At 46.0% G+C, this 17,360-nt stretch overlaps 3 protein-coding genes across 11 annotated transcripts in view; 2 read left to right on the top strand and 1 right to left on the bottom strand.

Annotated features, from left to right (window-relative positions):
* Positions 1–295: 295 nt before the first annotated feature.
* tox4a (TOX high mobility group box family member 4 a) lies at positions 296–6,288 on the top strand. 5 transcript variants are annotated; one of them, XM_083689969.1, is made up of 9 exons: positions 296–360; positions 1,795–1,860; positions 2,093–2,386; positions 2,702–2,944; positions 3,270–3,641; positions 3,817–3,897; positions 3,994–4,767; positions 4,878–5,032; positions 5,377–6,288. In XM_083689969.1, the coding sequence occupies exons 1-9, from the start codon at positions 355–357 to the stop codon at positions 5,432–5,434; spliced, it is 2,049 nt and encodes a 682-aa protein (XP_083546095.1). In that variant the 5' UTR covers positions 296–354; the 3' UTR covers positions 5,435–6,288. The 5 variants fall into 5 exon arrangements, with proteins under 5 accessions (XP_083546095.1, XP_083546094.1, XP_083546093.1 ...); XM_083689968.1 differs by having other exon boundaries at positions 2,090–2,386; XM_083689967.1 differs by lacking the exon at positions 296–360 and adding an exon at positions 1,063–1,574.
* Positions 6,289–7,577: 1,289 nt separating this feature from the next.
* On the bottom strand, positions 7,578–15,118 carry dcaf8 (DDB1 and CUL4 associated factor 8). Of its 5 annotated transcripts, none has more exons than XM_083689973.1 (13): positions 14,743–15,118; positions 14,116–14,188; positions 13,887–13,976; positions 12,822–13,480; positions 12,482–12,622; positions 12,223–12,317; positions 11,784–11,894; positions 11,416–11,546; positions 11,169–11,276; positions 10,763–10,893; positions 10,424–10,543; positions 10,032–10,148; positions 7,578–9,885 (listed from the first exon to the last, which is right to left on the bottom strand). In XM_083689973.1, the coding sequence occupies exons 2-13, from the start codon at positions 14,150–14,152 to the stop codon at positions 9,778–9,780; spliced, it is 1,848 nt and encodes a 615-aa protein (XP_083546099.1). In that variant the 5' UTR covers positions 14,153–14,188; positions 14,743–15,118; the 3' UTR covers positions 7,578–9,777. The 5 variants fall into 5 exon arrangements, with proteins under 5 accessions (XP_083546099.1, XP_083546100.1, XP_083546103.1 ...); XM_083689974.1 differs by having other exon boundaries at positions 12,822–13,477; XM_083689977.1 differs by having other exon boundaries at positions 12,822–13,477; positions 13,917–13,976.
* Positions 15,119–17,128: 2,010 nt separating this feature from the next.
* Positions 17,129–17,360, top strand: part of casq1a (calsequestrin 1a) — an 11,063-nt gene continuing 10,831 nt past the window's right edge. The window contains exon 1 of the mRNA XM_083689983.1: positions 17,129–17,360. This exon is cut by the window's right edge and continues 175 nt beyond it. Within this exon, the coding sequence (XP_083546109.1) occupies positions 17,299–17,360 (62 nt within the window). The 5' untranslated portion in view covers positions 17,129–17,298.

Raw genomic sequence — 17,360 nt, 5'->3', positions numbered from 1 at the left:
TTATTTCAAGATGATGTTGAATACATGAGTGACTGAAACTAGTTTTTGTTAACCTTGGCAGAACATGAAACTTTCTTGTTTAAAAAAAAAAAAAAGATATATATATTACACTAATCAAAGGAGTTGTATGAGAGAAGTCAATGTTGTAACTGTACTTCTCTCATGATTATGATTCGGTCAGCCAGAGAGGTTCGGAAATGAAATCTCTGACTCATGAAATAAAAGAAAAAGATCAAATGCAAAACAACTTTTTATAAGTCCTGGTTGAGTGACGTAATTTCCCGAAATTAAGGGAACCCGGAAGCCAAGTTTATCTCAAAAATTAGATAAGCAACGGACCGATGTAGTGGAAAGATGGAGGTAAGAAACTATAAGAGGAGACATTATTCTTTAATATGATTTGTGATGGTTATGTCCATGGAACGTCTTGATCTATGATGCCAACGTTAGCCTATCTTATGTTGTGTCAACAAAACTTCAGCAATGTTCTGTCACTGACAGCAAAACAGACTTTACTGATGATGCATTGCTGGTCATTAAAAAAACTTAGGACACCAAATATGTTTTTCCCCACATTGTTTTTCTTATTTATTAAACCTTGCTGGAAGTAGCTACACCTTAATTGAAGGTTTACTCAAATCCTTCCTTTGTCATACATGACTGGTCGGATTTACTATTCTCCCCCTCTACTGTTCATTGAGAGAACGTTTGTTATCTGGTGAAGATTGAATAGGTCCTTGCAAAAAGTTGTGTTATAGTGTGTAATAGTTAATTAAGCTTTTTAGGAAGAAGTTCTCTTGACTTTCACACCTGCAACCAGCGCGCTGGTCTGTGATCAATTATGCTTAATCGATTGGAAAGGCTTGATCACAGACATTTTTCTTAGCAAGGAAACGGAGAGCGAGATTCCTACCCCAGCCGAGCTGAATAATGTGCTTATTTCTAATTTGACGTAGTTACCCATCTTTCTAGTTTTGTGTATTGTTATTTTTAGGTAATAAAAGTCAGCTTTATGTTCCCCCACACAGAAACGGGAGTATGAAACGGCAGTGCGGCGATGAATGTGCCGATTGATTTATCTTGTCTGGCATGATCTTGGTTGCTAGCTCACTAGCTAGCTGCCTGCTTGGCTTCAAAGCTAGATTATTTTGTACGTGCATATCAGATGGCCGTTGTTACTCTGGGACCCTAGCTAGGAAGCTATACCCAGATAGCCATTTGTAACTGTAGTTTGTGTATTTGACTGGCTGCATTGATTTCCACTGATCCTCAAATATTTGACAGCGACGTTTTAGTGTGGCTAGCTAGCTAATCTCTTCACTGAATATATATATATAGATAGATAGGTAGCCAACCAGCCACCATGGTGGGATAAAGTAGTAGCTGGCAGAGAGATTAACGTTTGCTAACGCTTGCTATTTGTCGACCAATAAATCGCACTATTTTGATTGGTCTCTTTCGCGATGGACCTTAATTTTTACTCTGACCTCTCTGATGGTACTGGTGGTGGCCAGCATGCCGACACGGAATTTTTGGAAACCCAGGCTTACAATGGATACGACCCCGGGAACAAGGTATCTAGCGAGCAAAGTTACATTCCTAAACGAGTACTATTTACAGATGGATTGTCTTCACGTCGTGAGAATACGTAGTAGCTTGCGTCCCTTTGTCCATAACTTGTCTGTTATGTTTGGCGAGTTCAGACTGAAGATTGGAGCTATAATTGTCACCCTTGTCAGTGGTCAACTGTATGAATTGAGCAAACATGGGTACTAAATCTGATTTGTTTTACAGTTTCCAGGAGGCAGTGATAATTACCTCACCATCACTGGGGCAGGTCATCCCTTTCTCTCCTCAGAGGTGTGTGCCATGAGTCTGGCTTTTGAAGGCGACATACTTTACACTAAAGTGCCCTCTTACAATGTGCTATTTCACCTCATTACGTTATCAGATCGTAAGACTCTCTCTCAATGAATTTTGATACTGTGTTCATACACTTTCTCAGGTCACTGCACTGGCTATATACTGAAAATGATTATGTAATGCATTTGTTCCATTAACAAATGTGTTCCACTTTTTCCCTGTTCAGCAGACATTCCATACCCCCAGTCTAGGTGATGAGGTGTTTGAGATCCCCCCCATCTCCTTGGACCCTGACACCGCGCTCAGTGTCGGTGATGTGGTGTCCCATTTTGGGGAGCTGTCAGGGGGAGTAGGGGGTCCATCTGGGGCTGGCAGCCTGGCTAGGAATGCTGTGGTGGGGGCCAATGACCCATCTTTCGCCTCCACCTATGTGAACCCAAGCTCCCAGGGCCTGGAACACCTAAGTCTGGGGGTGATGAGCCAGCCTGGTGGGGGTGCTCTGCTCAGCTCTACACTAGGAGTGGTGAGTGGTTTACCTGCCCACGTGCGTTTGTTTATTTATACCACTCACTGTTGGGTAAATGATGTAATCAAGGGATTCCTGGAAAGATTTCCCCCGGTGGGTGTGATTGGCAGCCACCTGTTATCATCGGGAATTAACAGTAATGAAGACCCATCAAGTAATTTATTTCCATTGCTTTTAGTTGATGATAATGCTGTGTAAAGGCTTTAGAGGTTTTGTTTTCATGGTGAGATGCATGTATAAAACACTCTTGGTGACCAGTCAGGCTGTGATGATGTATAACCTTTGTCCTTCCTGTCTGTGTCCCTCTTAAAGGAGCTTGGCCACTCCCTCGGCTCCCATTTCAGCAGCTCCTCCCCCATGACCATCGACATCAATCACGGCCTATTGGGACACAATCAACTGACCACTATCGACCAGTCTGAGCTGAGCGCTCACCTAGGACTTGGCCTTGGGGGCGGGAACATCCTGTCTCGTTCCAAGTCACCTGACCAGCCACTCTCTGCCACGCCCTCTCCAGCAGGCTCCCTCCAGGACGATGACATGGATGACTTCAGGGTGAGTCCTCCTGACCTGATGTCCAGCTAAGGAAGGGATGAAGAAACTTGCACACTGTAGAATGTTCCCATGTAGTTTGTTGTAAAGTTTTGACCAAAAAGCTCTTCGTCAGGCATGTGATGACCAGCTCAAACAAATGTGTTTGTATGCTTATTTGCATGTGTAGGTCCTTGAATTGAAACTTGTTCAACCAAAATGCCAAGGCTCTCCGAATGTCTGTATGATGTTCATAGTCAAGAACTGATATTGCTGTGTATCTTTCTCTGTCTCTGTCTGTCTGTCTCTCTCTCTCTCTCTCTCTCTCTCTCTGTCCACTTTCACCCAGAAGAGTGTGCTGGTAGACTCTCCAATGTCTCTCTCTGCCTCCCCTGCGGTCCTCTCCCACATGTCCACACTGCCAGGATCTTCCCTGGGCCCCTCCTCCTCAATCTCTCCTGCCTTGGTCAGGAGAGGGGGCGGCAAGCCGGCCATGGTGGCTGCTACCACCGGGCCTGGGGGGGGAGGGGGAAGAGGAGGAGGGAAGAAACCGAGGGGGAAGAAAGACCCCAACGAGCCCCAGAAGCCAGTGTCGGCCTACGCCCTGTTCTTCAGAGACACCCAGGCGGCCATTAAGGGCCAGAACCCCAATGCCACGTTTGGAGAGGTGTCCAAGATCGTGGCCTCTATGTGGGATAGCCTTGGGGAGGAGCAGAAACAGGTACACACACACACACACTTTCCACAAACATTCTAGGACTGTAAATGTTGTAAATGTATGAAATTAGAGAGTTGTACTCTTGATTAATTTTGAATAAACAAAGCAAAACAATTGTGTACAGTAGTACATGGTGTTTTACTCATCATGTGTCCTCTGGTCATCTCATCACTATTAGGTGTACAAGAGAAAGACGGAGGCAGCAAAGAAGGAGTACCTGAAGGCCCTCGCCGCTTACAGAGCCAATCAACTCTCACAGGTGACAAGTTCTTGGTCTGTTCCCTTTGCAGTTTGTGTTCCTGTTTTGCTACCTATCCATTTACTCACCCTATTCTTTGCTGACTTCCCCCACTAGCCCTCTATTGAAGTGATGGAGACAGCGTCTTCGCCACCTCCTCCGGTGTCAAACCCAGTGCCTGTGGCCCCCGCCCGCCCTGCCCGCCTCCCCCAGCACATCCCCGACCAGAACACCATCACCAACATCTGCGCTTCCAACATCATCCTGGACGTCCCCCAGGTCACCACCCGCTCTCGCACCGGTGCCAACAAGCCCCCCACCCTGGGCCCCACCACAGCTACACTGACCCCAGCCCCTGCCCCCACCATCACCAAGATCATCATCTCCAAACAGATGCTCCAGGCTGGGGGTCAGCTCCACCAGATCCCCACCTCGGTGGTGACGGTGCTCCCCGCTGGCATGCGCGCCCTGCAGCCCTCGGCCTTGTCCACCACTCCAGGCGCACGCCAGCCCCCGCCTCTGCAGCAGATGCAGCACGCCCCCCCACCCCCGCGACTCCAGCAGATGGTACACCACTCCCCAGCCCCGCCTCCTCTCCAGGCGAAGCCCCGCGGAGGAGGCGCTGGGCCGGGACCACCTCTGTCCGTCACTGCTACACCTCCGCCTCCACTACAGATAAAGATAGTCCCAGCCTCCTTGCAGGTGGATGCGTCCCTGCCCATTATCGTTACAACGACAGCAGCTGCCAGTGTAGTTGGTGTCTCCTCTCCTTCCATTGGGCCAACAACGGTGTATTCCACACCTACGGTAGCTGTGCAGGTGGTGAAGCCCACTGACTTGACGGGCAATGCAGATGAAGAGGCGGTTGGGGAAGAGTACACTTCGGGAGAGGTAGGGGAGATGTGTCTATGTAAAATTACCCATTTGTTCATTAATATTAAATACGATTTTGTTTAAATAACCCTTCTCTATTCCTCTTGTGGTGGTTCCCCCTCTTTCAGATGGAGATGGAGTTCAATGTGTCTCCAGGACCCACCGACACTCACTCTGGCCCTATGACTCTGTGTGTACGCGCAGGATGCACCAACCCAGCAGTAGAGAGCAAAGACTGGGACAAAGAGTACTGCAGCAATGAATGTGTGGCATCGCACTGCAGGTGTGTTTGTGGAACAGATTGGATGTCTGTGTCAATGTGCAGTTTTCCTTTGGCTAATGAGGTTGTTACGATGATAGGATACTTTTCTGGCCTCTCAAAACAGATTTGAATACAAGTGAATGTTGGTTTGAAAAATAAAAGATTTTTATTGTTTGGTGGTTGTGTTGGGGTTAAAAGTTGTGAAACTTTTGCTGTCTTGCAAAAATCACCCAATTGGTAGCTGACTTTTTAATAATGTTGACTAATTAATGTGGTTGTCTTGTCAATTCACTCAATTTGTCTTTCTTTTTTTCCCACATACTCACTCACTCTCTCTCTCCCTCCCTCCGCTCTCCCTCTTCCAGAGATATATTCATGGCCTGGTGCTCCATCAGGAGCCAGAACGCCATGGCTGTCAAGTAAAGAGCAGCTATATTCTCAGACATGAAGAGGGGTGTGATGGTGACCCTCATCTTTGGGGGCAGGGGTGTGACAATGGGCCCCGGAGGGTGAGAGTGGAGTGGGAGTGAAAGATGAACTGTGGAGGACATCCCAATGGAGGAAAAACACAATTAGCTGAGCACAATGGACCATGGAGACATCCAGTGAAGAAGAAACAATAAATGTGATAGGAGAGGGAATTGTGAAATGTGTTTTTTTTTTTAGTATTTCATGTTTGGACGTCAATGTCACTGACTCCTGTAATAGACTATCTCATGTGAAGGGATCTATAATCATAGTGGGATTCTGAGAGGTCTGATTCTAGAACCTTCTTTTGGAACCTAGTGCCTCTAGTCTCTTTGAACTTAAAGTTTTGAAAGACTATTCATCCACAGCAGCCAAAAGGTTCGGGAAAAACACGTTGGTAAAAACCTGTCGGGCCATTGTTACTCTCAACCATTTGGGGGAAATGCATTCAATGTCTGTCTTCCTTTTGTTGCCTGTCTTTTGGTACCCAATGTCTTGTATTTTAAGAAATGCTGAACAGGAAAACCAACAAGTCATTAGTCTTTTTTTATTGTTATCTATGAAAAAACAATGAAATATCGGATTGAGAAAAATGGGAAGTGTATCATGAAAAACTATTGGTTTCTTTTTGCATTTAGCTTAGTGGCCTCAGGGCTAAGACTATTACTTTGTTTTTTCTTTTCTGTTTTGTAAAGGAAATTGAGTGTCCTGTCCAGTGTGAATCAATGACTGCAAAAATCAAGGTTGATTTGACTGTCATGTTGTTTTTTTTTAAATAAAAGAGCAATAAATGCAGGTGCTCAAACTGACTGGTTTGTCCTCCTTACTATGTCACAATATTGCATTCATTGATGAGACAATCAATCAATTGGGTTAGTCATGTGACCGCACAATGACTTTCATTTCATTTCATGACTTTCATTTCATCCTCACAATGAATAATTGGGGAGTAAAGTATGAGAATACAGTCAGATTCAGCATTGGATCCCTTTTAACTCCCAAAACCCAAGTGTGGCAACCATCAGTCTCTGTTATATCCAGAAAATGATTCTGTTCTCCCCCAAACACAAAGTCCTCCAGCCAGGTGTCTTCTGACAGAACATAGAATTGCCTTAGGGGGAAAAAAACACAAATGAATAAGTCAGATAAATAAACCAAATAATTAATTTCACATGAAGTGTAACACATTACATAATTAATATAGTCTACCAAAATGCAGTAATTTCATGGCTTGTAGAACAACAAATGAGAGATTGCAAATTGCAGGACTCAAATGTCTGTGACACTGACGTACGTACAAAGATACGTCTTTACAGTTAGAAATGACGCTGCACATTTCAGTCACATGATCACAATTGTTATTAAAGTAAATGCATTTTCTGTCATCATAGCATTGGTTGACTGATAGCAGTAACTCCAAAACATTGGAAGATACAATACTGTTCTTTCTCTTACTTACCAGTGCAGAAAACACAGAGGAGTAAGGTACATATTAGAGTCCAGTTTATGGAAGGTTCCATCCCTCTGTTTAAGGAGTTGCAGCTGTTGAGACAAGATTTGAGTTGGTGTGCTTTCAGGGCACAAATACACGACCTATGGATACTATGGTGAGGATGTAGCAACTCAATATCAATAATATTGTCACTGCTTAACCACTACTCAAACACAGACGCAGAAGTGCGTCAGTAAATCCCAAAAAACTTTACTTTGGCTAGTATTTAACTCTTAGATATGTTTTAGGTTGTACTTCTACGTACATTATGACAGTGTTAGCCTCCTCTTTCATATCAATCACTGAGTAAACAACTGCTGTGATTCAGTCTATAGAAAAGCACTTTATTAACCCCAGAGTGAACATTAACTTTCCAATTCTCTGGAACTTTTGGGGCAAAAATTACACTTTTAATGGGGATTCTCCATTTCAAATATTTTTTAGTGTACGAATTGACCTTATATGAACCTTCCCTGGACCTTTTATGGACTCAGACCTTTTACTGGCATAATGCAAACTACGGTCACAGTTAGTTCTTTTCCTTGATATAAAACAGAACATGTTTTCTATCCATGAGAACATTAAAAGTAAAGAATAACAACAAAACCAGGGACATAGTCTTTTGTTTATTGCACAAATCGTACATATTTCCAACTGAACCGGTAGAACACAATATTAGGCAGCAGTGGGATAAATCATTGTTCAAAAGCCTAAAGATGGATACAAGAACAAAGAAAATAGTCATATTCAAACTGTCCCTCTGGCTGTCTTTTAAAACCAATAGGTCAAGATCTTGAAAGGAGAAAAACCAAAACTCTACTGAATCCTGTCCGTATAATAGACAATTGTGGATGTCATATACAAAAGAAAAAACAGAAAATGATGTCTCACGTCATCTTTGTCTCTTCATTTTAAAAGTACTTTGTCCTCATATAGAATATAAACCTCTGCATCAATACCAATCAAATATTTTGCCTTTTTTTTCCTTTTTTTTTTCTTAAGTCGAACATCATTTGCTAAAGTTGATTTCTTTACAGTTTTAATATATATATATATATATATATTTACATATAAATTTACTTAACTTCTAAGTTCTCAAACAAAATGAGAAAAGCTGGACTTTATCGCTTTCAACACACAAAAAACAACTGGCAAGCAGTTCAGTCCTCCCCCTGTCTGTCTCCCTGCGTTACTACAACACAGACCCAGGGCCCCGCTGACCTGATGGCCTCTGGTGAGAAGAATGGCTCCAGAAAGACCTGTGTAGGTTTATCTTCTACACAGGAGACCGAGGTTCGAATCTCATCTGTCTCATATGCACAGGTCCCAAAAAGAGCCACAGAGGAGTCAAGTAGCTACAATATCTGCTGTCTGAGAGGTCGAATCCTAACTTGAGATCTGCGTGTGGAACAACTCATGCATTGGTGTCAATTTGGGGATTTGCACAAAAATTGTGAGTTGCATCAGTGGGGAATTAGGATTTGGGCCAGTCCACATGCAGACAGTCGGCCAGCATGGGCAGTGAGACTCAAGAGTTAAGGAAGGACCTGAGGCTTAGGGCCTTTGTCCACGGTTCCTCTGACAGAAAAGTGAGAAACCTCCTGGATGTACAGTATGTTCTGTACAGTAAGACCATCCAGGTGTTCCTCAGTGGCTCTCCCCCAGCTCACTGGCTCAGCAGAAATCTCTCAGTGAAAGAGAGGATGGCTTAAGGGGCAGGGGGCTGAGCTCAGGGTGAACTTCCAGGAGGAGGAGGAGGAGGTGGGGGAGGAAGGGGGTGGGTTCAGTTTGGACAAAGCAGAGGGAAGCTTTCTCCACGTTCCTGCCGGAGCTCCAATGAAGACACTCCTGCTATGTGCAAAATCCCAAAACGAAAGAACTGGAGTCAAACACCTGTTTTACGATAAACACACCTTTACTCTACTGGGGGGGGGGGGGGGGGGGCTCAGCTGAGGGAGGCTGGGAGCAGCACCACAGGCTGGGTGGAGAGCATGCAGACGCCTGGTCGGAGCCGTCTACAGGCTACACTGATTGACCTGAGCGGTGGCTGATGCTGAGGCTAACCTGGGGAAGGGAGAGAGGGAGGCAGTATCGTAGATGGAAGGGCCTCGAGGACGAAAAATACACATCCATGGAGTGATGAATCACATTGGGGGGATGATCGAAGGTCTATTTCTCATCACCCCCTCCTTTCTGCCTTCTCCCCTCACCAGACAGAGCGGTGGGGGGTCAGAGAGGGGGGACATGTGCTGGTGATGTGCAGCTAGATGATTGTGAGATGTCAGGGTGTGTTGAAGTGTTTACCTTGTCCAGGACTAGACAGAGGTATACTCTGCACATGGAGCCTGTCTGTGTGTATGGACAAACATTGCTTGTATAGGGATCATTATGAGCAGTAATTAGTCTTCCTGGAACACTGATCAAAATAAGGACTTTGTGTATGTGTGTTTATTAGAATATACTGGATTGCAGTATTTCACCCCCTCTCAGACTGTAAATGAAGTCTGTCAGTCCCCATTTCACACTTTGTCTAATTGGAAACCAGGTTTTTGAGTCTCAGCCTACACTAGTCACTCTCCCTCCCTCTCAGCTGTGTGTGTGTGTGTGTGTGTGTGTGCCCGCTTTCTGTTACTTGGTCTTTCAGTGTTCATGTGTGTGTGCCAGTGTGTCAATAGTGCTTGCCTATGTGCATCAATTCTAGGGCAATAAAGAGAGAGTGTGTGTGTGTGTGTGTGTGTGTGTGTGTGTGTGTGTGTGTGTGTGTGTGAGTGTGAGTGTGTGTGTCTTTTCTTTCCGTCACTGTGGTTCATGAGGACATGCACTGGACGTGGTCTGGCCCTCCATCCTCTTCATCAGAGGAGTCTGGAGAACTCCACGATTCATCTGTATCCCCCTCTCCACCCTCACGACGTGCCTGAGAGAGAGAGAGAGAGAGAGAGAGAGAAAAAAAATGGGGGTTTGTCATTGTGGCTCCATGTGCAAACCTACAACTGTACAGACATTTGATATAACAAACAGGAGGAGATATCAGACATGGCGCTGTGTGACCTTTGACCTCACCCTCTGGGGTCGCCTGTTTCTCATGTGTCTCATCAGGAACCAGAGGAGCTGTGTGTCGTACTGGTCTCCATGGCGCACGCTGTCCTCGTCCCGCTCACGCTTGTTCTTCTTCATCACCTAGGCAACCGCAGCAACAGTCACAACAGTCAGGTTACAAATCTCACGGTTTGGTACGTAAGGCTGTGTGTTGGGGGTGAATGTTTGGTGATATTGGGCAAATATGCAGCTCAACTAACTGTAGCTATATGTTCTGAGGTGTAGCAGCAGTAGCTACAGTTAGGTAAGAATTAGAACAGTGTATTTATCACTCCTCAACGGAACACAAAGCTATATGTTAAGGTTTAGTCTTGGTGGTTTGTGTGCATGAAGAGGTAGTATTGTATGCACTGTACATCTTTGAGCCCCTTGAGGCCTGTGGGGTTTTCGGCAGTAGGGGCCCACAGTTTAACATCATGGTCCAGGCCGCTGGTGGCAAGACCGGGGAGGTGGGGGTGGGGCTCCAGGCAGTTCACCTGCACAGAGACAAGGTTGGGTGGAGAGAGGGATGGAGATGAGAAATCAGGGGGCATCCCGCACATTTATAAAGGATATTTTCAATGCACACTTCATACAATGTGAAAACGATGTCATGCAATTGTGTTTGAGGGAAATAGTTAAGACTGTCCATCCCCCTGACCCTCTCCATCCATTAAACCTTCCCAAATCACCACCCCTCTCTCTCTCTCTCTCACCACTCCTCCTCTGTCTCCTTCCATGAACTGGACGATGTGAGCAGAGCACTTGTCCCACAGGTAGATGTGTCCACAGTCGCTGCCACTGACCACAAACTCACTGCAAGGGCCATAGAAGTTCACTCCCTTCACTGTGAGAAACAGATAGATAGATAAATAGATAGATAGATAGAGAGAGAGAGAGAGAGAGAGACCAATCAGCAACGGATCTTTAGTTGTGGAATTACATTGAGTGCTGCTGAAGGATCAGACTGGAATTCCAAGTTATAACATGGTAGTAAACCGTATCATGCAAGTGTAATATTTTGGTCTCATAACTTACTCACGTGTGGCATGGGTGACATTTGTGGACATGTTACTCGAATAACATCACAACATCAAGTCGCCTCCCCCCCCCCCCCAATACCTGTGGCGTTGTTGCGATGGCCCTTGTATCTCCTACGGTAGTCTGCACCATCACTGTGGTTGGAGTCAAACAGGTAAATGTCCTCATCGTTGTAACTAGCCAGAAGCTCTACACAGAGAGAGAGAGAGAGAGAGAGGGAGAGAGAGGGAGAGACGGGGGGTAGAGAGAAAGAGGTCACAGATGACGGGGGAGGACAGACATGACAATAATCGTAACAGCAGGAACTCAAGACATACGAGTGTCTTACCTGCTCCATCGTGACTGTAGACTAAGCAGGTGATGTTGGTTTTGGACTCACTGGACACCAGGTGGGAAGGACAGAACTTCTGGAGTACACCATTATTATCGTTGTCATTGATCTTCCTCTGATCATAGATCCTAGAGAGAGAAAGAGAGAGAGAGAGAGAGAGAGAGAGCGAGAGAAAGGGAGAGAGATGACAGAGAGAGAGAGAGATATGAAAGAAGAGAGAGAGAGAAAGGGAGAGAGATGACAGAGAGAGAGGAGAGAAGGAGAGAGAGAGAGAGAGAGAGAACATGGTTAGAAAAGAGTGGAAACCGGAACCCAATGCCATTGCCCTACGAATGACGCTCCAACACGAGGGATGCCAGTTTTACCTGACATACTGATCTCTCCCTCCCACGGCAAAGTGGTGTGTGTTGGCAGGGTTCACAAAGATGGTGTAGAGGCCCACCTTCTTATCTCCTTCCTTCACCACCACCAGTTTACTGAGAGACAGACAGAAGGACACACATAACAAGAACTTGTTATTGTGAAAAGAAAGCAATTGAACGATGTCCTGGTCATTTCTTATAATTAGAGTTGTTATACTATTATACTGCTGCTGCTGTTGTTGTTGTTGTTGTTGTTGTTGTACTATTATTTCGTCTTAGTTGTTATGTTACGCTATAACTTTAGGGTGATCTTAATATGTCCCACATACAGATGAGGAGGCCAGTTATTATCTCAGGATTCTCTAATACGTTCATGAAAACACCCTGCTCTCTCTCTCTGTGTGTGTGTGTGTGTGTGTGTGTGTGTGTGTTCATCACTCACTTGGCAGGCCGGTCAAGACGCAAGTCGATACCAAACACCACGGCGTCCTCCCCAGCAGACAGGAAGGAGCAGGGGGAGTCTGGATCCAGGGCCAGCTGACACACACAAACAACCACACACAACCACACACACCCACACACAACCACACAACCACACACACACACACACGTCTGTCTATGAGGTCTATTGTATACTATCTTAAACAAATCCACACTCTCTCTCCCCCTATGAATGAGGCACACAAACGCCATCTTCATACCTTGTGTGCTGCCCCTTTGTGCTGTGCCACCCTCTTGGTGTTCTTGCAGCGCTGGGTGGCAGAGAGCTCGGCCACTCTGATCTGCCCATCGCGGGCACACATGGCCAGAGTGGAGTCCCCACTGTGGGGCAGGAACTTCGCCTGTGGAGGGAGGGAGGGAGGGACGGGGACGGGACGGGACACTTTCACTATGGCTTGACAAGAAAACAATGAAGTGAGAAACTAGACAATGATGTGCTTGATCACTAGGGCTGCAGTCGTCTGAGAAAGTTGTCATTCAAGACCTCTTCATAGCTAACGGCTTCAAACTCATTCCAGACCCGACTCTGACCCTCCTCACCTGAAAGACGTTGCTCTTGTGCCCGCTGTCAAACTCCAGCTCGGCCCGTCTGCGTGCCCAGTCCCACACCACCACCCTCAGGTCGTCACTGCCCGAGGCCAGGCGCGTGCCAGAGGGGTTGAAGTGCAGGGTGTTGACACAGCCGGTGTGCCTCTCCAGACGCCCCTGGAGCTCCAGCCTCTGCACCAGGCCGCGGGCACCACACACACGTCTCACAAACTGGTATGAGCCCCTGCCGATCTCCCGCGACCGCAGGGAGGGCACAGCCCGCCACGAGGGCCCGCTGAGATCACGCAGCTCCGCCCCCAGCCACACCTCCATGGCCTGCTCGTCCTCTTCCTCCTCTTGGTCTTCCTCTTCTTCCTCATCGTCGTCGTCGTCATCCTCGTCAGAGCTTGAGGAGTGGTGCGCTGGGCCGCCTCCGGGTCGGTTCCTCTTCCTGGCAGCCCTTTTCCCTCCTCCGTCTCTCTCCTTCACTCTCTCCCTTCGCCCTCCCTCGCTCTCTCTCTCTCCTTCCTCAGTAAGGGAGTAGAGGCCACTGCCGTCCATGCTGTCTGTGTCCTCCTCCTCCTCTTCCTCTCCCTCCCCAGGCACCCTCTCTCCCTCCGCATCGGGCATAGGCTTGTCCTCTGCCCCCTCACCTGCCTCTTTGGGAGCTGCTGGACACATGACAACAAAAGTGGTTGGCACACGGTTACTACGGTTACATTGAGTGCTGTCTTCTCTTACTCCAGCATTGGACCTATTTTTGGCACTGATTGCTATGGGAAAGTTTTACTTGCGATGTACAGTTGACTCACTTACTTTAGACAAACGTTCTTATTGTAAGTCACTCTGGATAAGAGCATCTGCTAAATGACTAAAATGTAATGCAAATGAGTTTAAGAGCTCCTGGCACAAAGTGAAGTGTCAAACTGTCATTTATTGAGGAAGACATTTAGAAGAGTTTAGACTGATGTCAGTGTTGAAGTGATAGTGTCATGTCAATGACGGCTAGATGTTGGACTATGACAGTCAATGTTTGAGTGCTCCTCAGCTCCACTGAGATTGAGAGTGTGTGTTTACCTGCTTGAGAGGAAACCTGTCCCTCCGTACCTGCAGAGCCATCCCCCTCCCTATGCCTGTCTTCTCCTGGATCTGGATCCTCTGAGCCTCCTGACACACACACACACACACACACACACACACACACACACACACACACACACACAATTAGTAATATAGCAAAAAGTGTGTCTGAGCAGTGTATATATTCAGTCTGCCAACAGGGAGGCCTGTCTGTCTGATCCCTCACCGTTAAGCACACTGGATTTACCATCTGCCTCTGCCATCCTGTTTCTCTCTCTTCCAGTGGACCAGAAGACAGCCTTAAATTAAACAGAGAGAGGAACATCATAATTCCAATACTTATTTGTCGAGGTGATCAAGATAGCTAGCTTATGATAATCCTATAAAAAGCTATTTTATACGTTATTTGTTGCCAATGTATTAACACCAACACGTATATATTTGAACTTTCAAACAAGCGAGCTATTGTTATTGGTGATTGTTAATTGTGCCATTGGTCGTGGACGTAACAATATCAAGATATGCGTAGTGCGCACGAGGACATGTCGTGGGGCTGTCAAATCTGTGCTGTAGCCAGCCTGCTAGACGTTAGCTAGATGGCTAGCACAGAAACATAGTGCACTGACATTTATCAAAACAACTGGCACAAGGCCATCATGCCTATCGATTGACTTGCGAGTAGCGATCTAACAAACCAGATACCGAGCACGCAGTTCTCACCAGAAACACACCTGGTTGATTGTATAAGCATTTGTGTTACACTTATTTGAGTTGCGGGGGAACGATAACGCCTGCAATTTGTAAACTGCAATGGCTGTCAAGCTAGCTAGCTAGCTCTCTACAGCTAACGTACCTGTCTCTATTCGTAGGCCCGACGACGCGGACTTAGTTCAGTCCTAATCTTCGTTGCAGATTTATTGTCTTCAACTTTCTACTTAGCTTGCAAAGCGCATCGAATACAAAAGCGTTGAATAAAAACACACGACATTAGGAATGCGTGCATGCACAACAGACTGACGAATTAAGAAAATGATGTGCGTACAAGAGTGCTTGCTCTGTTTATGTTTTGACGGTTCAGCTTCTTCTTTTCATGATTCTTTTTCCGGCGTGCGAGTTTTTTTCTCCGGAAGTCTGTCTCAAAACATTGCAGTCTAGTCGTCTTGTCTGGTTGTCAGACATCACAAAAATTATAATGCAAAATAAAGATACACAGGAGGGTGGTTCTCGATGTTATCAACCATAAGAGTAGAGAATTTAGCTTATAGTGTATCTTTCATACCCTCCACCACATTTTCAGAATTCATGAGCTTTGAATATCAAGAATCATAATCCATCATCAGTTATGAAATGGCTATTTAAATTAGCCAGTCATACAACCAATTAGCCATAGGCAAGGCCTACTGTCATCAATCTGTAATGAAAGCTGAAGGAAAAAAGAGAGGTGTGTGTGTGTGTGTGTGTGTGTGTGTGTGTGTGTGTGTGTGTGTGTGTGTGAGGGTGTATGTGTATGTGTATGTGTATGTGTATGTGTATGTGTATGTGTATGTGTATGTGTATGTGTATGTGTATGTGTATGTGTGTGTTAAGAAAGGGAAAGGGAGAGAGAGAGAGAGAGAGAGAGAGAGAGAGAGAGAGAGAGAGAGAGAGATGTTAATACTGCAATGTTTGATGATTCCCACTAGAGGCTGATGTTGCCCAGCAATGGGGTGTTATTTTGGGCTTGAGCTTAATGTGCCATAAGGTCACATCGTCCATGTTAAATGTGATCACAAAATAAATTGAAAGTGTACTTGATCTGCAGTAAACATCTGTTGTGAATTGTGAATCCTGCCTGTGCAACTGCAATAAACTTGACTTGTTAGTCAGGATACACACTTGTTGCATTTTCGATAGTGAGTGAGTATGTTTCAATGTGATATTTTATGTATTCTAATTTGTATGGATGGGCCAACTCCCCCCAACCCCCACCCCCCACCCCCACCTTCTCCTACTCCTTCTCAGACAATTACAGTAGCAGAGACAAACATAACAGGTCATGGCTCTTATGCAAACAGCCTTAATTTTCCACAGTCAGTCACACCATGTATGTTTGGTATCCCATTCCACACTCCCCATTCTCACATCCCCCATTTCTGCATCCCTCTCTGCCATATACCTCCCCAACTGGATCCCTCTCTGGTGACTAAATAGGTATTAACACCGCTAGCCACTGAGTAAAGGGGAGGGGGGAGATATTATGAGATCATGTATCAGACTTTAATTTTTAGCTCACCTCTCCCCTTTCAATTTGTAAACTAATCTTACAGGCAATCACCGCACACTCATACACACACACACACGCACACGTGCACGCGCACGCGCACACATGCACACACGCACACACACATGCACACGCACGCACACACACACACACACACACACACACACACACACATACACACAAACTCATAAATACACAGGCAAATGAAAACGCTTAAAACTATCTGTCCGTTATCACTGAGTCAAGACTAATAGCCCTGAAGCTAAGTGACACCTACAGTGTATATGTCTAGTGAAACTTATCCAGGAGCATCGCCCTCACCTCTCCCCCTGTCCCCGTGTGACCTAGTGCCACATTCTAGCTCTGAGCCCATGCCAAGAGCAGCAAACTAGACACCAACACCCCTCCCAGCATGTCCCTCACCGTCTCACAATTATTATTTTTAGCCAAGATCTGAGCCCATCTGAACTTAATATGGGAAAACAGTCCCAAATCTCCAGTATTATTCATGACTATCTCTATGCTTATCATTCCAGGTCTCTTCTTGTTTGACACTTTTCTCTCTTTCGAACTCGCCCTCTCTTTTTCTTTAGGTGTCGTCGTCTTCATGGAGGTAGAGGTGGGAGCAGTGTGTTCTTCATCTCTCACTCCACCCACTTGAAAACACATGGCACATACACACACACACACACACACACACACACACACACACACACACACACCCACACACACACACCCTATCACCTCAACAGCCGCTCACCCCCCCTCCCCCCATCTTTCCCACACTCAGTTGCACCACACCCACACACACACACACACACTTACACACACACACACACACACACACACACACACACACACACACACACACACACACAAACACACACACACACACACACACACACACACACACACACACACACACACACCTACGTCCAGCATTGAGCCCACCCCCTCTCACACTCTCTGCCCTGTTTCTAGTTCCCCATGTGGGGTTTTTAATAAGGGGGGCTCAGGAGTTGGTCTTGCTCTGTTCTGGGTGACGGGATCAGAAGTCCTTCCTCATTTTAATCAAATTATTCATTTTATTTTATTTTTTTCTCTTTGAAACCCCATTCACATTTTTTTTTTCAAATCAAGAAAGGAACCATGAAGTGGAGCTGGGTGCTTCTGGCAGTCCTGCTGTTTTTCGGGGGGCTGTCATGGGGTGA

The sequence above is a fragment of the Argentina silus genome (genome assembly GCF_951799395.1).
Source record: "Argentina silus genome assembly, chromosome: 18".
In the NCBI taxonomy this organism is placed as follows: domain Eukaryota; kingdom Metazoa; phylum Chordata; class Actinopteri; order Argentiniformes; family Argentinidae; genus Argentina; species Argentina silus.
Note: the sequence above shows the minus strand (reverse complement) of the source record. Positions and strands in the feature narration are given on the sequence as shown.